The following is a 26,252-nucleotide window of genomic DNA, read 5'->3' as shown; positions in this document are numbered from 1 at the left end:
TCGCCCTCGCTCATGAAGGCAGTTGAAGTAAGCAGCCACATTAGAAGATGAGGCTATGGTGGCAGCCAGGGCTTTACAATTGTGATGACTGAAGAGAACCCTTGGGCTGCTGCAGCTAGAAAGCAGGCAAATGGTCACGGCCAGGGAGGCAGAGGAGTTGGGTGGATTTGAGGAGGAGCGTTAACCAGGTCCACCAGTACACTGTCTTCAAATTTTATCAACTTGTTTTTTAAAAAGCTCTGCTCCCTTTCAAGATTCTCTGCAATCTGTTGGCTCCCAGGTCTACTGGGTAATGGGAATGGTTGATGAAGCTGCAGCTCCCTGTCTCTAACTGGAGTGTTCAGTCCAGAATCTGTATTCCTTTTGCTCTGAGCAACTCTCTCTTCTCAGATTTCCTTCAGCGTGCTAGGTTCAAGGAGAAGGCTTTATTTTAAGTTACTATGGCTTTAGTTACAAAAGTCCCTTCCTGTTAGAGTCTAGGCTAAAATACAGCCCTCGTTGCAAAGTGTCAGACACTTCATGTCTAACGCCGTCAAACACTTCCCTGGCACAGTAGCTCCTTATTTGCATACTTAGCCACTTTACATTCTCTGTCCTGTGGGCTACTTATGCTTTCATAAATTACACATAGAAGTACCTCTGACTCTTTTGCCTGCTTAAAATATCTGAATGCAGCCTTTGGATAACTCCTTGTGGGTGTTTTTGAACTGGAGATCACTGTGAACATAACATCTGTACTTTAGTATTTATTTTCTGGCACCATCATGCCTCTAAAAGATGTACCATAAGGAACCAGTTGTCAGATTTGAGTTCATAGTACAAGCAAAAATATTACTGAAAATAAAAACTAAATTCCAGTTTCTTGAAAAGCTTTTGAAGATATAATTTTCAGCCAGTTTTGTGAGTGAAAATTCATCAAACTTGTCTTAAAGTAGGCAAGTTGGCATGTCATAGATCTTTCCAGGATGCTTTTCTGTTTTCTCTTGTAGGTCTGAATCTCCTGGAGGGCCAGTCTCGGGCCATCACTTGGGAACAGTTTCAGATTGTTGACAATGATGACATTCGTGCTGTCCGTCTAGTCACTGTGGACGGACTGCAGCATGGACGTCTTACACTAAGAGGTGAATGATCAACCTTTGTAACCTAGAGAGGAACCCAAGAAGTATTTTCTCCAAAGGCAAATCGTATTTCACAGGATATGCATAGCATTTCTTGGGCCCCATTTCTAAATGCATTGCCATATCCTCAAATTCTAGAGATCTTGAAACCACTGGCTTTTGTGTTAGGTGCTCACATCAATGGATGACCATTTAAGAATGGTACCTTGTGCTTGGCTCATTATTCAGAGATCAGATGCCATGTAGGGCTCCTTCTAAATATTCGTCTTAATGGATTATCTTATTCCAGTTGGAAGACAAAATATTTCCCTCTCATTTCTCTATTTCTGAGAAATGTATTAAAAAACAGAAAAATGTGTTTTTTAATACTTTAGTAATAATTATGTTATGTTATTAGTAGCAGTTACCATAGTTTAAAAGAAATGAATTTATACTTATAAGGATGGTAGTTAACAAGGTAATGTCCCTGATAAAAATAATATTCATAGTTTATGTTAATATAGTCCTTTCCTTGTAATGAGCTCAGAGGCTTTAATTCTCTTAGTTTGCCTAACAATAAAGCAGAAAGAGAGCTCTTATTTATCATCACTTGTGACTGGGGAATTCTCAAATTAAAAAAAAATGGTAAATTTGTGATAAATTTGCTTACCTAATCCCAGGACAGTGGGACGTTAGCTTAAGCCTGGGTTTATCAGTTAGGGTGGGTGTTCAGCTGCATGTAAGGGAAACCCAACTACAGTGGCTTAAAAAATTCATTGTTTTCCTCATGTGACCAGTTGCCTAGAGGTAGACATTCTATATCCATGATGCCAACAGCTCTTTTCTGCTCTGCCAGTGGTCCCAAGACGGCGCCTACACCTCCAGGCTTTGAATCTGCATTCAAAGAAGTAAGGAGAAGGGATAATGAAAAAAATTATGCTACCTGAGTTACTCTCTGTAACAACTTTTCCCAGGAGTCTGATATAACAACTTCACTTATATCTCCTACCAACTCACATACCCCAAGGTGCAATAGAGTCTGGGGACCTGATTTTTTAAAATGATCACATTGCCATTCCAAATAGAACTAAGTTTCTGTTATTGAGGAAGAAGCAGAAAGTGGTGACTGCAAGTAACTTGTAATGTCCATTATACTAGTGTTTAATCATTATTCCAGTGAGGTATTTAATACAACTATATGATGTGGGGAGAGTAATGGGACACCTTCCATCAAGAATTGTAATAGTTTATGCAGAGTGAAGCTGTGTTTATTAATATTGTAGGAATGAAGTGGAGAGTTATAGCCCATAAGGCAATGATGTTCTGGGCTCAGAGGAGGTAGAAAAATAGTAAAAACATTTGTTAAGGATTTACTTTGTGTTAGATATGGTGCAAAGCATTCTACATACTTTATCTTATATCAACCTCATGAAGTGAGAGACTGTGATTATTCCCATTTTTCAAATGTGGAACCTCAGACTTAGAGAAGTTGGCTTGTCTAAGCTTTAGAAAGTGGTAGAGCTGGAATTTGAAAGCCGGTCATTTGGTACCAGGGCTCTAGCTCTTTGCCTATAAGCTAGTGAGTCTCAATCTTCAGCATGCTTTAGAATCTTCTGGAGGGCTTGATAAAACACAGATTGCTGGGCCCTGCCTCCAGAATTTCTGATTCAGTAGTCTGGAATAGGGCTCAAGAACTTGTATTTCTAATGACTTCTCCAATGGTGCTGATGCTGCTGGTTCAAGACTGCTCCTCTAAGTAGTGCTGCCATGTAGGATAAAAACAATGAGTTGAGAATAATTAACATTATTGTAGACGTACTGTTATCTAAGTTCTCTCATCCTTACTAGAGAATTTGAGGTAGGTAGTATTATTCCTGTGTTATAAATGAATCTCAAATAAGTTAAATACCTTGCCCAAGTCCACAAAGCTAGTAAGTATTACAGCCAGTATTCAGAACCAGATCTGTGGAGTTTCAGAGCCCACCAAACAATCTATTATTCTTCCAGGCAAAGGAAGCATCTAGCTGCACCACTTTCCTTAACGCCCTCTCCTCTAGGGCTGCTTTTGCTGCAGCTGCTGCCTCCACGCCACCTGGTTCAATCAACTGCATCTCTGCTCTCTCCATCAGGTGGGAAAGGATTTCTCTTCACCGTGGCTGACCTTCAGGCTGGAGTTGTTCGCTACCATCATGATGACAGCGACTCCACCAAAGACTTTGTGGTCTTCAGGATATTCGATGGCCATCACAGCATCCGCCATAAGTTTCCCATCAACATCTTGCCCAAAGACGATAGTCCCCCATTCCTCATAACCAACGTTGTGATTGAACTGGAGGAGGGGCAGACCATACTGATCCAGGGTTCCATGCTGAGAGCTTCAGACATGGACTCCAGTGATGACTACATCTTCTTTAACATCACAAAACCCCCGCAGGCTGGAGAGATCATGAAGAAGCCAGGGCCAGGACTGATAGGTAATTCTGGGCAGTTAAGGTTGTTTGAGTTAGAATTTGTACAAACATGGAAATCAAGTTTATGAGGCAATATACTATTATTATTCCCATTTTGTGTATGGGAAGCCTGAGACTTAGAGAAGTTTAATTGATCTATCCAAGATTGTGCATCTGGAAACTTCCAGAACTGGGCCTCAAGGTAACAATTACACTATGAAAAAGTAAGTCTGCCAAGCAAGGTGATAGAACAAATAAGTTTGAAGAGAGATATTTGGCCTATTCTAGATTATTGATAAAGTAATTTCATGAATAACAGTCATTTACCTTTTGTTAGAATAATTTCATAACTACATCTTAAAGTAGTCAAGAGTGACAAAATAGGGATCAAGTAGTTAATGTTACTTAAGATCACGTTTCTTAAAAATATTTTTAATGCTAATTTTTCTACATATTTTAAGGCAGGTGTAGCAATGTTAGTTTTTCTGTTTTATTATTTATAAACTTTGATAAAAAGCATTTAATGAAGATTCCTTGGATATATACAGCATACTAGGCAGAGAAGGCTTTTGGAGATAAGTCCAATATCTTTACACCCCAACACTTGGCAGATTGTTACAAAATTCTGTGGTATTTTGTGGACCCCATAGGTTATCCTGTTCCTGGCTTTCTGCAGAAAGATCTGTTTAATGGCATCATTTACTATCGTCACTTTGGTGGAGAAATCTTTGAAGATTCTTTTGAATTTGTCCTGTGGGACAGCCATGAACCTCCAAATCTCTCAGTGCCACAGGTAAGAGGCCATCTCTGAACGCTTTCCCAAAGTCTTGTCCACAGACATCAGTTCTGGGAGGTGTTATTAGAAACTACATGAAAACAGGTCTCAAGGTTCCAAGTTTAAGAAGCAGCAGATTAAGCAAAATTAAGTTAATTTCTTTGCAACATGGCTTTTCTACCATTTACTTTTCTGAAGAGTTTTTTCAATTTACATGGACGCAGTGTTTCCAAGGTTATTTACCAATGGGGCCCTTTTACACAGAAAACCTCGCAAAATTTTCTGGCTTCATAACACTCAAGAAAACACCGATATTTTATGTGTAGTGATTAAACTATAGGCTCTGGAATTTGAAGTGCCTATGTTTCTCTCCTGTCCTTGCTACTAACTGATTGACCCATGCCTCAGTTTCCTCATCTGTAAAGCAAGTAACAATACAACTTCCTTATAGAGTGATTGTGAAGGTAAGTGAGATAATACATATAAAGTACTGAGAACTTTCTGGCACATGGTAAGTGCTCAATAAATAAATTAGCTATTATTTATTGTTGCTTTTGAAGAACTAAGTGTTTTACCACCTCAAGGATATCATTTAAGTATATAGAATGCAGAAATGGGTTTAAGGAGACATTCTCGTATAGAAAGTACAGAAAATGGAGTTAGCATAGGGTCTGGACAACTATAAAAGGGTAGATTCCTTGCAAGGAGAGGGGGTTTGGTGGTAGAGGTAGAAAAAAGACAGCTGAAAGTACGTGATCACCTACTATACATAGTTCTGTTTGCTAGGCATTTTATACCTATTATCTTGGAAGGTAGCACATGTAGGGATCTAAGCAAATCTTGAACTGGTTCTAGAATGACTACTTAAATCATGTGTCCTTGTTGGTTTTGAGACTCACAATGTCATAGTCACTCACATTCGCCAGTGCACAGATTGTTGAGCTATTCACCTATTTGCTAAGATGAAGGTAACAAATGGGGGTGATCAGGAAGAGTGATGTCAGAGAGCCCATAAACTGAAGAAAGTCAGTGATCTCTGTTAAGAGGGAAAGGAGAATGAATGAGAAAATTCCCAATTCATCTGCTTAGCGAATGACCAACAACTCCTTTGTAAACAACAGCCCCCTCTTCTTATTTAATGTGTTACATGCCATTTCTAGATTACATTTTTGCTTGCGATCTTAGTTGATTTGATAATCTAAAATGATAACTATTACCAGAATTTATTTCTAAATCTTCTGTTGTATCTATTCAAACTAAGCTATGTTTCTGACTAGAATACCCTATCACTTTTAGCAGACTATGTGGCTTTCTAAAAATAGACTTTATGCCACTGGCCCGGTGGCGTAGTAGTTAAGTTTGAACATTCTGCTTCGGTGGCCCAGAGTTTACAGGTTCAGATCCCGGGTGCAGACTTACACACTGCTCATCAAGCCATGCTGTGGCAGTGTCCCACATACAAAGTAAAGGAAGATTGGCACAGAGGTTAGCTCAGAGACCATCTTCCTCAAGCAAAAAGAGGAAGATTGGCAACAGGTGTTAGCTCAAGGCCTGATCAAAAAAAAAAAAAAAAAGAATAGAAAGCTCAGGACTTCTTTTTCCTCTTCTGCTATTATATATTTTACAGATAGTATTTATATTTATATTATAATTTATAAATCAAATATAGTGTCAGATCCCTCTGTAATAAGGACCATGGTAATGAAAACGTTATTGAAACAGAATTATTTCTAAATTTTGGCAAATAAGTCAGACTGAACTCTGTAGATCCAGTTATAAATTTATTCCTTATGAAGGATATGTTTCTAAAGAAGTCATAATCACATCTCTGCTTTCCTCTTCTTAATCTACGTGGTGAGAGAGAGAGAGAATCAATAAATTTTCTCTGTCTTTGTGTACCACCTATTCTTTAGGTCCTAAATGTTCTCCAGCTCAGCCTTGTGTACCTGCCTCTCTACCTGACGTCTCTACATGTATGTCTTCCCAGCATGTTAAACTCACCATGTCCATAAGACATTCAGTATATTCCCCCAAAACTTGCATGAAACCACGGTAACTAGAATCTCTGAAGTCATCTCTAACTCCTTTCTCTCTCTAATGTCTGCATAACCAGTCATTCAGCGAGTCTTACTGAATCTACTTGATAAATTACTCTCATCTATCCCTACTTCCCCACCCCACTGCCATTGCGTTAGTTCCAACCTTCATCTTTTCAGGACTAGATTATCCTCAGAATCCCTCACATGGTCTCTTAAGAATCAAAGAGGTCAGTCACATCCTTGTAATTGAGAACAAGTGAAATCCATTGATACAGTAGCAGTGTGTTTAGTAGAATTCATCTAGCATCCATTTTTTTCCAATTCTCCCTCTTCTGATTTGTGGAAGCTTTAGCTTAGTTCTACTCTGGACTATGGACCTCCTCTCAGCTACGACTCCACCTGCTCCAGGAATCCTTCTTTGATGCCTCCATCCCACAACTCCCCAGGCTGGGTCAGCTAGTTCTTTTATATGATCCAATATCAAATCACTATAATGTGAGGCCATTATTTGTTTTATTGGATCAGTTGTGACCTCATTGATGGTAGGAATCCTGACTTATTCATCTCTGTATCTTCAGATCTTGGTATCTGAGTCAGAGTAGAACCTCAAGAACTGTTTGCTGATCCCAAAATTGAAACTAGGAGGAAATAAGAAGACTGAAACATTTGGTAGGAGCTGGGGAGGGCGTGAGATGGGGTGGTAACTAGTGTAAAGCTTTATTCAGAGTTTCCAGGAACTAGTGTGTGCATAACAACCAAACAAGTATTTTGTGTACATGTATGTGTTTTTTGGTTGCAAAACGCTGATATCATCAATAAAACTCCAGCTTTTAAGGGACTTAAGTAATCATCTGCTCTACTTGATGATCACATCTTTAATTTGGACTAGTATCTAGTCATGTCCCACAAATAAAAATGTATTTAAAGTATTCAACAAAACCTGTAGCTTTCAACTATTTAACTAAGAATCCAGATAAGATGGTTACTTGATGGGAGTTTTTGTGATCAGAAGGTTCCATGGTGACTGAAGATTAAACTCAGGCACCGTTTAGTCCATACTGTTAAAACACTTTTTTTCATAGAGGCGGAAACCAAGGATCTGCTCAGGTGAGAAACAATGCAATTAAAGCAGGAAGTGACATAAGCAGGGATGTCCCTTGCCTCCTCTCATCCTTTCAAACTGGATGCTCCTACTACGAGATCTACCTACACATCAACAAGGTGTCTACATATCAGCAAGAAACTGCCTCCCTCTTTCCATCTTGGTTGTCACAACTGTCATCAAATAAAGCCTCACCCATTCGATTTGATTTGAAAAATATTTGCTTCTTTACCCTTCTCCATAGAGGGCTTTATGGACCTTAAGCCTAAAGAGATCTTAAACCAGGAGAGAGTAATATTAGAATTAAAATGAAAGTGCAAAATAAGGATAGAAGAGATAAGCAGAAAGAGGACTAAGAAACAGAGGAAGACAGGAAGCAGATGCCACAAAGCCCTGTGGGTGGAGTAGAAGGGAGTGCTGAACTGTCACCAGAGGAGAGAATGGGCACCTGGAGGTGGGCGTTTGTCAGAAGACAGATCGGAAGGTGAGGTGGGCAAAACCAACTTCGGAAGTAGTTCCCGGGGCTGAGAAATTGCACTGGATTATTTCAAAGGAAGAAGCAAGATAAAGAATCAGACAGGAATCAAAGCTCAGGGTAAGAGAAAGGATCAAGAACCCAGGCATATAAGAAAGTCAGATGCCAGTCAGCGGAGTATCATATGGTGAGCCCGATTCTGAGGGTCAAGGTCAGGCTTTGCATTTTATATACTGATTTATCACTTTATATTATGATTCCCTACAAATCTGTCCGTGGGTGCTTGTGGCCATAAGCAGACTGGAGGGGTGTATGAGGAGCCAGCAAGCAAGAGCCCAGAGATTGATCTGGGCACTAGTTTTCCGCTGTCTGGGAACAAGTATTCCATAACGTCTTTGTTACAACCAAATTTCACTGCAACTGGAACACTTTATTTCTCTATGGAGTTTGTTAAAATAGGATTTTTCTCACCCACAATAATGTTTAAACATGCATAAATATGTAAGGACACATCAACTTAGGTGATCATAAAGCATGTTGAAAAATGTTCCCACCAAGAATTACTCCAAGAGCATAAAAAAGCATGCTTGTACATTCTTTTCACAGAAAGAACACACTGGAGAATAAATTAGCATGGAAAATGGTCTCTTTGAAGGCACAATAACTATTGTTTCCTTATTAAATCCAGTTTTTCAATTAAGTGGAGCCTCAATGATCCACACTCTGGCTGGGAGGTCCCATAGAGAATTGCTGAACTTTGTAGATTAGCAAAAAACTATAATTGGAAAAAAAATTGTGACACAGACTGCAGGAAACTGGAGAAATGACTGTCATTGTGTTTCTTTATTTTGATAACTGGCTTTAGTTTTTAATTATTGGAATACTTCAAAATGGAGTAGTAAATATGCCATACGCTTTTGTAAAAGTAGTGAAGGATGGAAACAGGAAATTAATTTATTGAGCACCCACTGCCAGGTGCTCACTGTGCTATTAGCTATCTCGTTTGATCCGGACAATGCTTCTCTATAATAGCCGTTGTTATTATTCCCAATGTACAGAGAGAAAAACTGAGCCCCAAAGGGTTAAATGATTTGCCCCAGGGAGCACAGCTTGTAAGTGGCTGAGCTGATGTTCCAGTCTTTCCTATCTCCTAGCAAAAGCTTAACCATGTTTTAGTTTTTGCTTAGTATGTCAATTTAAAAAGGAACCTCCGGGCTGGCTCCATGGCCGAGTGGTTAAGTTCGCGAACTGCACTTCAGTGGCCCAGGGTTTCACTGTTTTGGATTCTGGGCGTGGACATGGCACCGCTCGTTAGGCCACGCTGAGGCGGCATCCCACGTGCCACAACTAGAAGGATCCATAACTAAAATATACAACTATGTACTGGGGGGATTTGGGGAGAAAAAGCAGAAAAAAATGAAAAATAGAAAACAAAGGAAGATTGGCACAAGTTGTTAGCTCAGGTGCCAATCTTTAAACAAAAAAACCCAACTCATTTCCTTTAAAAAAATAAAAATAAAAAGGAATCTCTTCATTTTCAAATTGAGTGTTGTGAACACCCTTATTGTAGACAAACTGGCTTTGCTGATCTGTGCTTCAGTGACAGTATTAAAACAATTAAAAGCAGAGTAAGTACTCTCATGCATCAGGCTGTGCAAAGACTCATCATGCCAAGCAAATGTACCATTTCAAGAGAGAGGTAATAATTGCCTTCTTGTTACCAATCATGGATTATTGTAAAAAAAACAAACAAATGTGATGATAAAAGCTGTTTGACAAAGCCTCCTTGCCCTCTTGCATGAATCAAATCTATGAATGTGGTTTTAAAAATTCTTAAAATCACAAACAGGGCATGTAGATTCATTCATTTAGCAAACACTGATGAAGTGCCTCCTACCTACAAAATACCATGCCAGAAGTTATGGAGCTACAGAGATGAACATATTTATTGAGCACCTACCAATTCGAGACATTTTATCTACATAGTGATATTTGATCCTCGTAACAACTCTGTGAGGTTGTTGGCATCATGCTTAACTTACAAAGAAGAAAATTGACACGCCCAAGAGTTGAGTGAGTTGCTCAAGATCAATAACTATGAAGTGGTATACTCAAGACTTTGTTCACTGCAAATTCCATGTGGTTTGTACTGTACTGTGATCCTCTTCCTGTGGAGCTGTCAGTCTAGGAGAGACTGACATGTAAACTACTAACTAATAATACAAGACAATGTGAAGGGATAAGAAAAATTCAGGAACAATTAGTTCCAATTGAGAAATTTGGGAAAGTTTTAAGAAGAGACTTCTCTCAGGTTGCTGGAGAAAGCATTCCTGATTGAAGAAACAACATGATCCAAAGCACAGAGGCATGCTTGAGGACTGGGGCCAGGTCTGTGGTGTGCAACTGGTGTGCTGGAGTAATGCTGAAAGGTAGTAAAAGACGAAAAGTTGAAAAGTAGAGTGTGTCTAAACTGTGGAGGGTCTTGGATGCCATGCTAAGGAGTTTGAATTCCATTCCTCCTGGGTGGGTGTTTAAGATTCTTGAGGAGGTGAATAACCTGATTTGACTTGTATTTCTTTGAAGATAGCACTAGAGGTCTGAAAAGTCTAGATTAGCTATTGGAGTTATGGCTATCAGAAAGCTGTTGCAATAATGGAAGGAAGAAATTATGAGAGCTGGAGCTAGGCCAGTAACAGTGGGAATGACAGCTGGGGTGGGAGTGGGCTGTGGTCACTGTATAGGATACTTTATAAGTAGAAACTCTGGCAGTTGGTGATGTGTTGTATGTGAGTGGAAAAGGAGGAACCAAAAGTTATGTCAAGGTTTCTAGGATCGATGACTGAAAAGAGGGAGGTTGGGAAAGCACAGGTGGAGGGAGATAGAGAAATAAAATCAGGCACATATTTTGTGTTTTATTTGCCAATTCTATAGTGCTCATGACTTCATTAACTGTAATTGTGGTAATTACATTCTTAAGATATAAAATGGATGGAGAATGTTCCATTTTTTGGCTCACATTCTTCATAGCTCCTGAATTATTTTGAATATCCTGAATTATTATATTTTGAATGTCCTGAATTATTTATATACAAGTCAAATATAAACGACAGTTTTAGAAAAATCATTGTAACTGTGATGAGGTGATTGTGGGGTGTTTTCTTTGGTGCCTTTTTGGTATTTCAAATTAATGGTATAGAAATTTCTTTCCAGGTGGTGACAATCCATATCACTCCAGTGGATGACCAGCTTCCAAAAGAAGCTCCCGGAGTTTCTCGGCATTTGGTTGTCAAGGAAACTGAGGTGGCCTACATAACTAAGAAACATCTACATTTCATAGATATGGAATCATACGACAGGGAGTTGCTCTACACAATAACAATGCCTCCGTTTTTCTCCTTCAGCCACAGGTATCTCTATGAAAGTCATCGCCTGAGCTATTCATTACAGCTAGTGATCTAGGACTGAGTCGAAAGTGTCAATGTATAATATTGTGGTTCAATTGCTTTGTTGATCACTCCATCATTTACTGTAATCTCAAATCTATCTCATCCCTCCCTTCAAAACCTGAAGCTTGTAGTGTCTTCAGCTTAGGGAGGCTTAAAACAGTCTTTCATTCCATTTTCTAAAGAGATTGAGTCTTCATAACATTATTTTTAGATATTGCAGATCACGAAATGGTCACATTCTATGATCTCAATCCAGAAAAGTGGCACGAATGTACCTTAGGCCCATGTCATATACATGGTAGCGAGTAAACATTTTTAGGTTGAGAATAACGATTCCCGTTCTTCATGCCAAAGCAGAAACTTTACATAGTTTTTGAAGTCATGATGAGCACGGCATTGATGATACTGGGCTAAAGGCTAGAACCCCCAACATAAAGAAGGAAAATAAATATGCAACATTTGATTTCTTCCTGTGATGAACTCTTTGAGCTTTAGAAAATTTGGTTATGGGCTATTCGATTTAATTTTTCTTACTTGGAAAATTAGCTGATGTGTTCTTCTGTATTTCTCTTTAGACACTCGGATGCTGGGAAATTATTCATGGTAGACAGCATACCAAAGCTAACCAAGAATCCTGCAGCCCCGGGGCTGAGGTCGTTCACTCAGGTATGATGCTATGCTGAAATGTTGACACAAATGATCGAGGCATCCTCTGAGGATGTATGGCACCCCTAGTGCTGCACTCGAGAATACTGCCTTTTGACATCTGTCACAAGCATCAAATGCTTGATGTCTATATTCTCTCTGCTTGCACATTTCTGTTAAGCATGCGACATCTATTTGAAAATGCTTGGTCAAGCTGGATATGATTTCAAAATCTTATTATAATTCAGCACAGCCTTTTGCATTGATTTGCCAGCAGCAGGGCTCTCACTTAGGGACCTGGGGCATATGTTTTTATTCCACCAAATTCAGTTTACCCAGTATCCTACTGTATTAGTTTCCTGGGGCTGCCATAGCAAAGTATCACATATTGGGCAGCTTAAAACAGCGGAGGTTTATTGTCTCACAGTTCTGGGGGCTAGAAGTCTGAAATCAAGGTGTCAGCAAGGCCACACTCCTCTGAAACCCTGTAGGGGAATCCTTCCTTGCCTCTTCCTAGCTTCTAGTGGTTTGCTGGCAATCTTTGACAGTCCTTGGCTTGTGGAGGCATCCCTCCCATCTCTGCCTCTGTCATCCTGTGGCCATCTTCTCCCTTTGTGTCTCTCTCCTCTTATTATAAGGATACAAAGGGCCCACCCTACTCCAATATGAACTCACCTTAACTTAACTAGTTATATCTGTAACAACCCTATTCCCAAATGAAATCACATTTTGAGGTACTTGGGGTTAGGACTTCAACCTTTCTTTTCGAGGGGGACACAATTCAACCCATAACATCTACTACCTTCCAAATACTTTATCCACCCTTCTCCTACTCCTGAACTCTACTCTGAAGATCTCACAGGGGTCACAATGGTGGTGAAGAGTGCTTAGGCAGCAGCCACCTCTGTGGTTTAGAGCTGATTATGACTAATCTCACTGTAGTTAGAGATTGTAAATGAGTATGTCAACCCCATGTGCTAAGTACTATTATTTTATTATTTTATTCATTTTATAGATAAGGAAATGGAGGCCTAGCAAGTTTAAGTAGCTTAACCATTATCATACAGCTACTTCATAGTGGAACTGGATTGCAATTCAAATCTTCTATCTTTATAGAGTTGATGGGTTTCACGCACTTCACATATTTACTTAATTTCTTTGTGCTTTTCCCTCCTGTTTTTAAAACATGTGATTTATAAAATAGAGCTTATTAGAATCTTCAAATTAATGATGGCAGCTTTTTTTTTTTTTTTATAATTTTTTTTAAAAGATTTTATTTTTTCCTTTTTCTCCCCAAAGCCCCCCGGTACATAGTTGTGTATTCTTCGTTGTGGGTTCTTCTAGTTGTGGCATGTGGGACGCTGCCTCAGCGTGGTCTGATGAGCAGTGCCATGTCCGCGCCCAGGATTCGAACTAACGAAACACTGGGCCGCCTGCAGCGGAGCGCACGAACTTAACCACTCAGCCACAGGGCCAGCCCCAATGGATGGCAGCTTTTACAATGTTTGATATCCTTTAAGACAATGGTTCTCTTGGACCCAGATCTCTGAGACTCCCTGCTCCTCACAGATTGGCACCCACATGTCCATCTCTATTTGCTTTGCAGCATGCTGTGAATTATATGAAAGTGGCCTACATGCCACCCATGCAGGATATAGGCCCCCATCTACAACGTGTCCAGTTTGCATTTTCCGTCAGTAACCAGCATGGCGGCACTTTGCACGGGATCTGCTTTAACATCACGATTCTTCCAGTGGACAATCAAGTTCCTGAGGTCAGTACAATGTTTGATATGAAGGAGGAAAAGGACAGAGGACCCAAGGAAAGAGTTTAAGACTTACTGGAAAAGCTAACTGTTCTTTAGGCTATTTTAAAGAACTTTCTTATTTTCCAGCTGTAGTTTAGGAAAAAAGTGTGGGGCAGGTAGTCCTTCACTTCCCAGGGGATTTCCTATCTAAAAGGTGAGGTTTTCCAGTTGCTGAATTCGGCATTATTTTCAAAGCTTTGTCAAAATCTCTTTCCTTTCCTTTCCTTTCTGCTGAGTTTCACGTGTTGATCAGGGGAAAGGGATTAAATTATGGGTCTCTTAGCAACCAGAAGAGTTTATTCGCTCACACCGCAGGCCAGCTATGCTGCTCTGTAATCTAAAGAAGCTCTTTAATTTTCCAAATGAATTAAGATGGGCCCTTCCTTCCTAGCCTGTCTCACTCCCCAATGTTTGTGTTAAGCTTTCAAGCACTGGAGTCTCTCATTAAAACTGAGCCATAAGGGCCATGCTACCTGTGTATCTTATCTGCGAGGCTGGGATTCATATTGAGAGTTTGTTGCACACCTGCCCCCCCCCCCCCCCCACTGGAGTGCTAGACTTAATTGGGTTGGCTATTCCTAGGCTCATTTTTTTCCCTTAAAAGTGGAAAGACAATATAGGATTACCCATTCATTAGGAACCAGAGGGGACTAGAACCTATGCATGTTTCATCCCTAAGGAAAGAGGTCAGCTTCCCAGCTGCCTACCTGGAAGACAGCCAGCAAAGCACTGACATTCTCTTTCCTGCTCGCTCCTCACCATCTCTACACCTGCCCAAGGTTGTGGGGCCGAGGTCTCCCCTTGAGGGACCAAGGGGCTTACCCTACTCACAGAGCTGCTCTGATGGGTCTAAACATCATTCTTAAATCATGAGTTGCCAACACTTACACATTAGGAGGTTTCATATGAAGTCTGGGTTTCTGGCTTCTCTTGAAAATCTGGAAGCTCTGACAACACTGAGCTCACTTAGCCCCGCCAGCAGTTGGAGAGGGCATGCTCTCCAGTCACCAAAGTCACTATCCAACTCACCACACGTTCACAGCCCTGGCCTGACCCCTCGGGCCTCTGAACTTGCAATTTTTAGTAGAAGATGCACCAGAGAGCTCGCACAAAAGAACCTAAACTATATTTTTTGACTCCTTCAATCAGATCACATTCCCTGTGGAGAAAATTAATCAAATTCCTGTTAATTTGATTAGATTTCACTCAGACCATCATTTTCTATGTATGAGATACAGGTCCTGAGATAACCCAGAATCTAAGGAAGTTAAACATTTTTCTAGAACAATCATGGAGAAATAGTCTTTTATGCAAAGCAGTCCAAGGCTCTTGCTAGAGAAGGATGATCTGGGGAAAAAAACTAAAAAGGGTGAAGCAAACAATTACCTCCATCGTTTGAAGGTAGTTGGGAGCAGTGGTGAGGACTTGGGGCTCAAGTGGCTTAGTGACTGCTGTCTTTTCTTCTACAGTGTATAAAACAAATGAAATAGTACCTTAGAGAACCTAGAATATTAGAAATAAAATTAAAAAGAGTAGCTTCAGTGAAAACAGTCACAGAAGTGATTCCATGATGTGAATACCCACAGATAGCTGGGCTGAGTGGTAACCGCTAAGAGATCTTGACACCAAGCTAACCTGAAGTCCCAGAAACCTAAGCACTGGGTATGGGCAGAAAAGTTGATGATTAATGAGTGGGGGCGAATTAGCCTTATGCTTCAACTTTTTGAAAATTGCCCTAAAATACCTATACACTTAAAAATCATCTAATGGAGCACAGTATGTTCCTTGAAACATTAGCGTCTTGGGATATTAAATGACACAACTCAGGAAAAAATGAGGCTGGCAGACATGAACCATGTTTCAAAGATAGTACTCCTCTTTGAATAAGAGTTCCCTTTCTTTCTTTCTCCTACAAACAGTGAAAATGTACATTTGGCAAAATGAGTGTAAGGCACCGAGAAGGATGGGGGTGGAGGTGGTTTTGGGAGAGAAGGCTCTTGCTTTTGTTTTCCTTTGCTGGTGGAAGCAGCTTCTTAAAGTATAGAAGGCAACTGTCTCTGGGGTGTGCTTCTGGGACATCCGTGGATGCTCCTGGCAGCTGGGCCCTGATGGGTGGGAGGCTGGAGCAGGGCTTTGAGTGGAGGCGGTGACTTCTTCTTGCTCACCTCCCTTTCCTCTGCCCATTCCTTGTCCCCTGCGCTTTACCAGCTCTTTCTTCAGGGAAATTTCTCCTTTCTGGGAGCAGCGGCTCTCCGAGGAGAGTAGCTGCCTCCTTGGAGAATGCTGTGTCTCCCTATTGGCAGGTGCTCAGCCTAGGCCATCTGTGGGCGGCCCTCAGAGCCCATCACTTGGTATCTGATGCTTTAGCTTCTGTGGAGTGAAACAAATTTGGGGAAATGGTAGGTTAAACAAAGTTAACAGGTTTCCCTACTTAAGGACCTCAGAGCGTTGATCACCCTTATGTGCCTTAAACATCTCCAAGGTGGAGATATTGTATGTACCTGTTTTCTAGACTTATTTGACCGTGGAACACTTCTTGCCAGCTCCCAATATGGTGATAAAATATCCCAAGCCCTCCAACTTGCATTTTACTTACAAATGATCTATTAGTTGAATATTGAGTTTTTCCATTATAGAAAATCATCTTCATGGCTTTAATATTTAAGTCTAATGTTTGAGTAAATCTATTTCTTATGGAATATTCAGTTTTCGATCTTCAATTTCCCTGCTCTGCTTTCATCTCTAAAATACACATGACTACTGATGCTTGAAATCTCCAATCAGTTTCTTGGGGGCTGGCCCCGGGGCTGATCGGTTAAGTTCGCGAGCTCCGCTTTGGCAGCCCAGGGTGTCGCCGGTTCGCATCCTGGGCGCAGACATGGCACCGCTCATTAGGCCATGTTGAGGCGGCATCCCACGTTCCATAGCTAGAAGGACCCACAAATAAAATATACAACTATGTACTTGGGGGATTTGGGGAGAAAAATCAGGAAAAAAAAAGAAGATTGGCAACAGTGGGTTAGCTCAGGTGCCAATCTTAAAAAAAATTTCTCAAGTCTTTAGGAATTTTGAGGGTGAAAAAAGAGATGGATTCTTTTCTCTAGGGGAGTTTGATATAGGTTTTGTTCATTTTGTAGATTAAGGTACGTGTGTGGAGTCATGGTGGGTATGGACATGATGATGAAAGTGATTATTTTCTCAATTTAGCACTACAGATAATAACCAATTGGAGTGCTGTTTCTGCTCTTCAGCCTCTGAGATAAATGAAATGTAGGTACTTTTGGGTTCATAGATCTGCCTGCTTCTTTGTGTGCATCAATGTTTAGAATCAGAAACATTTAGGAAAAATATTTCTCAGCCAAGATGTCTTATGACGCTATCCCCTTTACCACATTTGGGAAAAATTAATTGATGAGTGGAGATGGCACTGAAAGTTTTTGCTTGATTTAATGAGCTCTGTCTTCAGGGACACCTCATGGAACAAGGCTTTGAATGTTTCCTTCCTTATTTCTAGGTATTTACCAACCCTCTGAGAGTGGCTGAGGGAGGTCAATGCATCGTCAGCACAGAGCACATTCTGGTTTCTGATGTGGACACCCAACTGGACAGTATCTACCTCTCCCTGCAGAGACCCCTTCCACATGGAAGGGTGGAGCTGAACGGATTTCCTCTAAACACAGGGGGCACATTTTCTTGGGGAGACCTCCATACCTTAAAAGTTAGGTTAGAACATTTCCTGGCTTTTTTTCTTTACCTGCTTTGGCTCCTATTTGGATCAATTGTGAGGCCAAGTAAGAGAAAGAAGTTTGTCCACTTCTTTCAGGGGTACCAATGTGCCACTTAATACTTTCAAGGGTCAGTTGAAAATTAGAAGTGACAAATTTTTCCGGACATTTTCTTTCCTTCTGGCTTGCTGTACCAGTGGGAATGCCTTTATGGATATTTGAAGAACAAAAGAGATGGATTATTTTCTCAATTTTAATATTCTCCATGAATATTAAATTTGCTGCAGTTGCACTTATCACAAGAGGTAGAAGTCAAACTAGATGAATATAGACTGAAATAATCTGGAAAGCTAATCTACATAATTGAACTTGGCTTTAAGAAAAGCCAATTGCATAACCCTGGGAACTCTGGGATAGAATTCAGTTGACTGATGTCTTTAGTGTAATGTTTTCTTCCATTCTACTGGCGTGGGGATTTGCAAGCAAAACAGTAGGCGGGGTAGGTGGCGATGGAGTTCTACTTGGCTCTCCGACAGTCTGCCTCATGGTCCCACAATCGTTTTCCTCTCCATAAGGTCTTACATTTCTTTCACCTAATGCAGTTCCATAAGAAACTTTTCTACAAAATCTAGTAAAACAACTTCTCTGACAAACCATGCAAGCTGCTCAAAAGCAGTGGTCAGGTAGACAGATAGATTGGTTAATTTCTTACTTACAAGTTTAAGTTATAAATGGGAATTTGGGCCCTTTTGATAAAGTATAGTAGAAGGTATTAGGCATCAAATGCTTAGGTCCATACTTGACTAGGAAGCTGACTGGGAAGTAAGCTTTGCGCACAGAAGATCAGTTTAATCCAACAGTTTAGTTACACTTGATTTACAGTCTCCAGTATCTTGACCTCTTTTCACTACTCACTCCTATCCTCATTAAAATTTCCTTTTTTTACTGCAAGATCTCAGCTCTTAGCTAAATGTTAGAAAGAGCTCTGTTTAGATAATTCTTACTAAGTGGTGAATGATGGATAGAAAAGGAAAAAGCACCAATATTTGCTAGCACGTATAGTTCAAGCATTCTGCTAGAGACTTGCAATTATGTTTTTTCATTTAATCTTCACAGAAATCAAGCCTGACAAGGTAGATGGTGCTAGTCTCATATTATAGCTGAAGAAACTGAGGGCAAACTCAGCTAGTATGTGGGGGAGTCAGGTTTTGAAAGAAGTTCTGTTTGGCTCCACAGCCATGTCTTTGGATGTGTACTCTTAGACTCACTTGGCCCTTCTACAGGTACTAGCATGGTAAGTAGTATTAACACACTATCACATATCAATCTATTTTTGATAAAAAATATCAGGGGGCATGACAAAACAAAGCCTAGGAGGCAGCACGTGGGAAGGATACTAGGGGCGGGAGGCGGACTTTCTCCACCATTGAAATGGAATCCCAACCTGAGTACCCTGCCATATGGATGAGACTAGTTCTAAGTAAAATACCTTTTAGTACTGGATTTTTTTTCATATGTAAATAACATACATGTTCAAAATACTATACAACTTTTAATGCAACTTTTACTTTCAATTCCTGGGATTTATTTCCATTCCTCAGTGTCTTGAACAGATCATCGATAAGCTAAACATTTGGCTCAATTCAACTCAGTGATTATTTAGAACTCACCACTTATCACTGCAGTGGGCTGGAGAGTCAATGGAAAGTCTAGAATTAGACAATTCCTTCAGGAAACTTCCCTGAGAATTAAAGGAAATAGAGCTAAGACTTGACCAAGCAAAAACTCTTTTTAAGTCTGGGAGAGATTCGAGAATCTTTATAGGTTGAGAGGAAGAGAACTAGTAAATGAAAATGGAAAAATGGCAGGAGAGAGGCAATAAATAATTTATAGATCAAAGTTTTAGAGAAGAGCTGAGTAGATCCAGAGTACAGGCAGAAAGATTAACCTTGAAAGCGGGGGAGGAAGGAGAATCATCAAAATCCACACAGTGCCCCACTTGTAGTTTTTTTTTTGAGGAATGTTGACCCTGAGCTAAACTCCACTACCAATCCTCCTCTTTTTTGCTGAGGAAGATTGGTCCTGAGCTAACATCCGTGCTCATCTTCCTCTACCTTACCTGTGGGACGCATGCCACAGCATGGCTTGATACGCAATGCGTAGCTCTGTGCCCAGGATCCCAACTGGCGAACCCCTGGCTGCCAAAGCAGAGCGGTTAAACTTAACCACTGCACCACTGGGCCAGCCCCAACACAGTGCCCCACTTTTACCTGTCTACTGCCCGGTGTCAGTATCCCCCTGGCCCTGGCCACGGTTTTTTGTGAGTAGCAGAGCTATTCTTACTACTTCCCATTGTCACAGTGGCAACTTCAAGGACTGCTTTTTGATTTGGAGACAATTGTGAACGCATATAACACATTTTCCCAGGGTGGAGTAATTTTACTTTCAGGGATACCTAAGTAGTTAAATACGTCACGTCATGATTATGCTGTGTTTTATTATCTATGTATTTATTGAACACATGGCCGAAGGCATGGAAGAGCTCTTGTGTCAGGCATCTCAACCTACTCTCACAGTGGCCTAGAGAGACGAGTGACAAATATCATCCCCACAGGTATCAGCATGATGGATCTGAGGTACTTCAGGATGACATACACTTGGAGGTCACAGATGGCACGAATTCAGCAGAATTTGTTCTCCACGTTGAGGTGGGTAGAGAGCTTCCTCCCTGGTTCATATAGAAATAAAGCATCTGGTTTGGAAGCCTCTTGGAGTCCCTGGTAGAACTTGAAACACAAGGACTCCAGAGTATGAGGATGCCTGCTTACGTCTTTGAATGTCTCGGGATAGGCAATAAAGGGCAAAGCTGTACGGGTGAAATGGGTATGCTGTTTTCTCTCTCTAAGCCATTTCAAGAACTACTCTGATCTCAAACTCAGATGAGTAAATAACTTAAAAAGCAATTGGTTCCATGTATAAATTATTTCTAATATTTTTGGGCTGTAATACTCAGAAATATTTATTTAGCAGCTGGGCCGGTTGGGCTAGCATCACTGGGGTTCTCCCTGTTGTGTGGAAGAAGCGTGTCCATATGTGCGTGGTGCCCCCTTGTGAATTCCTGTACCGTATGCCCCCAGCCAGAGGTCTGTTTGAGATGACTATTTTTGCCGTGTGACAAATGAAGAAGCATCTGCACATAAAGGCTGAGTGCATGCCCAAAGGTCTGATGGGAACCCTGGAGTTTCTCTGTTGAATAACCACCCACGTCCACAAGCACAGCTCAGAGAATTTTTCAGGTATTTGTAGTTAGTGACAAAGGAGGGTCTGCAGAAAGACTTAACATGCCCGTGAAAGAGCCACTAATTAGTCTCACAGTTCCAAATTCTGTTTCTGTTTGAATTTTGTCAGACGTTTGTGATATGAAATTATTATTAGTGGTAATAGTAATGTGTTTGTAAGATATTTTGCAATTAGTAATTAATTAAGAATGATCACAGCCATCTCGTGTTTTTAGACAGAGAAGGAATTATCCTCATTTCATAGCTAAGGAAGCTTAGGCCCAAGAAGTTTCAATGACTTGCCTAAAGTCATTAACTTGACTGTGTAGCCCCAGGCTGGCATCTCCACTCTCGGGTACCTCCGGTACTCTCTGGCCAGTATTCTTTCCTCCTCGCCACTGCCATAGTTGTAAATTACCCGGTGATTGTAAGTATTATACTTGCTGGCATTTCCTGAGTACCTATCTGTGTCAGTCATGACACAGAGCCCCTTCCTTCCATTTTCCCACTTAATCCCCATGATGGCTTTTGAGGTCTAGATGATGAGCAGTGTATTTCACCTTCAAAAATGGAAATTTTCTTTATTGACAGATTTTTACATACAGTAGGCCCTCCCGCCCCCTTACCCACAATTTAGCTTTTGAGGGTTTCAGTTACCCACAGTCAACTGAGGTCCAAAAATATTAAATGGAAAATTCCAGAAATAAACAATTCTTAAGTTTTAAATTGTATGCCATACAGAGTAGTGTGACAAAATCTCATGCCATCTCGCCCAGGATGTGAATCATCCTTTTGTCCAGTGTATCCACACTGTACACACTACCCACACGTTTGCCACTTAGTGGCTGTCTGGGTTTTCAGATTAACTGTCGTGGTATCATAGTGCTTGCATTCGAGTAACCCTTATTTTACTTCATAATGGCCCCAAAGCACAAGAGTAGTGATGCTGGCAGTTTGGATATGCCAGAGAAGCCATAAAGTGCTTCCTTTCAGTGAAAAGGTGAAAGTTCTCAACTTGATAAGGAAAGAAAAAAAATTGTGTGCTGAGGTTGCTAAGATCTACAGGAAGAATGAAGCTTCTATCTGTGAAATTGTGAAGAAGGAAAGAGAAATTCATGCTAGCTTTGCTGTCACACCTCACATATGTGTGTATAGGAAAAAACATAGCATATATAGCGTTTGGTACTATATGCCGTTTCAGGCACCCGGTGGGGGTCTTGGAACATATCCGCCATGGAAAAGGGAGGGCTTCTGTATAGAGAAAGCTTTTCTGAGTTCCTTTTTTTCCTGAAGAGCAAATTTCAGGGCAAAATATACCCAACCCTATCTTCCATCCATGACCATCTGCTTCTTAATGACAATAAGCAGTACATTTGAGGAAAACAATCTGTTTATTATTACCTTTTAGACAAAAGGGCATGACTTTTGAAAGCCAATCAGAGGTACAGGGAATTTTGGACAACTAAGTGTGACTTTTTTTAATCCAGGAGGAATGTTTTTAATTCTGTTGCCTTTGAATTTTATTATCCATTTGAAAGCTGAGGCTCTTTTGTGAACTGCTGCAAAATGGTCATCATAAACTTATTGGTGAGCTTCCTCAGACTGAATCAAGAACAATAATAAAGTCTTTAATGAATCCACTCAGAGAACTTGAAGAAAGATATTGCTTCCTAATAAGCCAGTAGAAAATAGAATGTTGTATATGTTTTTGTAATTTACCTTTGATTAAATAATTAAGACTAGGTTTCCATCATTCCATCTTTTTACTCATTAAAGGAAAGTGTCAAGACAATATCAAGCATATTTGTTGTAGAGTTGTTATCCTGTTTAAATAGCAGAGTAATCAGGGCATATATACATAATTACATTCATTCATTCATTTATTCCATAGATATTTAATAAATGTCTTCTTTTTGCTAGGTCCTGGGCTAGGTGCTTGGGGTATGATGATGAACAAGACGATAATGTCCTTGTACTTTTAGAGCTTCAGGCAAGGCATGAAGACAGGCATGAAACAGATTATCACGGAAATAATTGATTAAAATATGGATCTGTTCTACAATTAACAGATGCTAAAAGAGAGTAAACAAGAGAAGTCCGTAAATGAGCCTGAGGTGTCAAGAAGTTTTCCCTGAGGATTCCACATGTAACTTAAAGGAGGAGGTAGCCAAGCAAAGAGCTGAGGGCGGAGCATAGCAGACAGCAGGCAGAGAGACGAAGACCTGGGATGTGAGGAACGCAGTGTCTTGGGGTGAAAATAGAGAGGGATCATAAAGATACCCCATCACATGAGATGCGGCCGAAGACATCCTAGGAGAAGCCCTGGGAAGCCGTTGAAGTTTCCTGCAGGCAGTGACTTGATGAAAGCCACATTTTAAAAAGATTACTTCGGCTGACTTGTGGCAGGAAGGAAATTAGGGTTGAGAGTGTTCACAGGCCAGACTTGATAAATAAACGTGCAGCACACACCCCAGGTTGTGGCAGTGAACTCAGGGGGGGAATGTCCTTTATTCCTATTTAGAAGACACGCTTTTTCAAATTTCTACCTCATCTTTGTAAATTCAGAGAGCCAGTGTGATTTCATGTTGCTTTTCTTTCCTTTCTTGGAGCTTTATTTTCATGACAGTGAGAAAAAATGTTTTACCAAGTTGAAAACTGGCATTGATTTGATGGTTATAGAGTTTCAGATTTAACTCAAAATGTTTGAAATGCAGCTGCTGCTTATTGTAAGTCCAGAGAAACTTCCTGGGTGGGAGGAAGTTGAGGGTGGAGGAAAGCTTTGTAATCACCAACTAATTTGAAATATAAATAACTTCGATGTGGTAAATGTAAATGCATCAGACCACAACGACCAGATTTCCTCTAGAATATGTGTGAATTTAATGTAGGAGGATAGGGACTTTGGTGAAGAAGGCATTATATTATATTTATATTTTGTCTGTTTCGAAACAAACGAGAGCTTTGAGTCCCAAACCATAACCATACTCTCCCATTCCTAACTACAATGTCTCTCGTGTGGGTCATTTCTTGCAAGATGGTTCATATGGGGAAAGTTAAAAGATATGATGGACTCCTTGGCCAAATTCCACGGCTATTGTTTCACATGTTTGCAAGATTGAAAATGCTTGTCATTCTGACTATGAGCTATGGGTTGCCAGTTGGGCAATCTGTCATTGCTTTCTTTTTCTTGGAAACGTGTGTTTTTTTCCTGCTTAGGTACTCCCTGTAAATGATGAGCCACCAATCCTAAAGGCGGACCTCACTCCCATGATGCATTGCTCAGAGGGCAATGAGGTGATCATCACCTCTGAATACATTTTTGCTACCGACATAGACAGTGATGATTTGAAACTGATGTTTGTGATCGCTCGAGGACCTCAGCATGGGGTGGTGAGGAGAGCTGGAGTCACAGTGGATCAGTTCTCTCAGGGAGATGTTATCTCAGGGGCTGTGACCTACAAACACACAGGTAAGTGATAGTTTTGTGGCCAGTCCAAGTAAGGGCATGCAAGCAACATGACAGAGTCTTAACTCCACCCCTTGCTGTGGGTTCTGATAATCTAACAATCTTAATGTTTGCTTCCATTAAAAAGCAGCAGCAGCAGCCTGTATCCCAGTTTTCAAGTATGATCACCTTATTTAGAAGTAGATCTCGCTAGAACAATGACTTTCAAAGAGTGGAGAAAGAGCAGATGGTATTGCTGCTCAGTTCTTGATGCTTCCACATAGGCCTTCAATGCACCCTGGGTTGTCCTTATCACTTTTGGTCAATTTGAAGAGGACTTTATTTGACCATCACAGCTTCTGGATTCATAAATCGTAACAGAAATGCCTGTAGTAAGTTCTCTAAAATAATTATATTATTAATTTAAAAAGTTTACTGATCACCAGCTAGCTCCTAAGAAGCAACTGGTCTGCTTTTTAGTTCCTGAAAAGCAAAGAGGATGTCTTATGTTTTGTGTACCTTTCCCACAGCACACGACAGTGGTGGACACAGATTGGAGATACAGCGAACGTTTGTATATTAGCATTATGCTTACATTTCTGGCATCACATTATATGGTTACCCAGGTGGCATTTGTTCCCCACGTAAATGTTCAAATAAAGAAAATATTAAAGCAACATCTGATATCTGCAAGGCACTGTGGACCATAAAAGAGTATAATCCAGATCCTGCTGTGAAGGACATTTGATTTAAATGAGTAGACAAAACCCATTCACATGCAGAGATGACAGTATGATACATGCCCATATCAGCGCCCTGGTACATCTTCTGAATTCTGGGTTGAGGACACTTCATCAATAATAATACCATATGCTTCCCCTAACTAACTTTTTATCACACTTGATTATGATTTCCTGTTTACTCATCCATATGCCTCCCTAATCTGTAAATCCCATGAGGGAAGTACGATTGGGTATGTAAGCCAGGTGAGTGGTGCAGAAAATAAGAGCTATCAGAGTTAAATCACTTTCTTATTTCAAGAGACATAGAGAAAGAATACAAGCAGTGTATTCCCACTGGGAAAGAACTCAAGGAGGGAGATTGAGATAGCTAAGGATTAATTCGGAAATGGGAGAAGACATTTTGAAATAATGTTTTTCGTATGTACTTTGGAAGCAATGAGATATTAGGGTACCAGTTGTTTCATGGCCAATTAATCAGTGTGGGGCATTTCAATCACTCTGCCAGACATCTTTTTTCTTTAAATGGTATCTCCTTGTCTTCTCATCTGCGTTTAGTCTTAGGAAAGCATTCAGTGGTTATTTCCTTGTCCTGGGAAGTGTAGTCCACATGTTTGATGTCTCTCAATAGTTCACAACTCCATGCTTTTTTTTGATTTCTCCAAAGGATCTCAAATAGACTGGCAGAAAGGGGATCCAAAGACCAATGATTGTTGTTTTTTTACATAATTTTAACATCTTTGGCAGGCTCGTGCAGCATAGGCGAATTAGGGGTGAGATGAATCTGTCTTCTCTTCCAATACCTTATTCCAGGTGCAAGACGACATGTATACAGATTTATAAATCTCTTCTAGAGTGATGGCCATGGAAGGGTGTGTTAACGAATTTTTTTCCGGAAGACCTAGTAGTACTTTGGGGCAAATTATTTCAGATAGATGTGCTTTTGTTATGTTACTAAACTAGAAGAAAAACTGTATTCAAAGGATGGCTTGATAGTTAAATGTTATGTTTTCTTGTAATGTTCGCTCAGTTACTCAATTGGTGGTTATTTAGCACTGTGCTAGGACTGGTATAAAGAAGCACAGTAGAACTGTAGGATCTGAAGTTTCAGTGACTTATGTGGTCCTGCTCTTGGCTTCCAAAATACATTGATTTTTATAGGCCACCCGAGAATAATTTTTTCACCATTATTTTATTTGTTTCTTATGATTATGAAAATAATACATGC

The 26,252-nt window shown here is 40.4% G+C and overlaps 1 protein-coding gene across 16 annotated transcripts in view; it reads left to right on the top strand.

Moving 5' to 3' along the window:
• FREM1 (FRAS1 related extracellular matrix 1) overlaps positions 1 to 26,252 on the top strand; it is a 144,818-nt gene that overhangs the window by 45,933 nt on the left and 72,633 nt on the right. For 14 of the 16 annotated variants that reach the window (XR_011497321.1, XR_011497322.1, XR_011497323.1 and 11 more), the window contains 9 exons: positions 990 to 1,121; positions 3,227 to 3,571; positions 4,198 to 4,340; positions 11,149 to 11,345; positions 11,960 to 12,050; positions 13,636 to 13,803; positions 17,351 to 17,559; positions 20,176 to 20,269; positions 24,056 to 24,308. Coding sequence is in view for 11 of the 16 variants with exons in the window: in XM_070495616.1 (XP_070351717.1) it covers positions 990 to 1,121; positions 3,227 to 3,571; positions 4,198 to 4,340; positions 11,149 to 11,345; positions 11,960 to 12,050; positions 13,636 to 13,803; positions 17,351 to 17,559; positions 20,176 to 20,269; positions 24,056 to 24,308 (1,632 nt within the window). In the remaining 5 variants the exon portion in view is untranslated. Of the gene's footprint in view, positions 1 to 989; positions 1,122 to 1,894; positions 2,006 to 3,226; positions 3,572 to 4,197; positions 4,341 to 11,148; positions 11,346 to 11,959; positions 12,051 to 13,635; positions 13,804 to 17,350; positions 17,560 to 18,677; positions 18,856 to 20,175; positions 20,270 to 24,055; positions 24,309 to 26,252 lie in introns of those variants that run through there. The other 2 variants (XR_011497324.1, XR_006518818.2) reach the window with 2 other exon arrangements.

This window comes from Equus asinus, chromosome 23 (genome assembly GCF_041296235.1).
Source record: "Equus asinus isolate D_3611 breed Donkey chromosome 23, EquAss-T2T_v2, whole genome shotgun sequence".
Classification (NCBI taxonomy): Eukaryota; Metazoa; Chordata; class Mammalia; order Perissodactyla; family Equidae; genus Equus; species Equus asinus.
The sequence above is the reverse complement of the archived record's forward strand: the minus strand, read 5'-3'. Positions and strand labels throughout refer to the sequence as shown.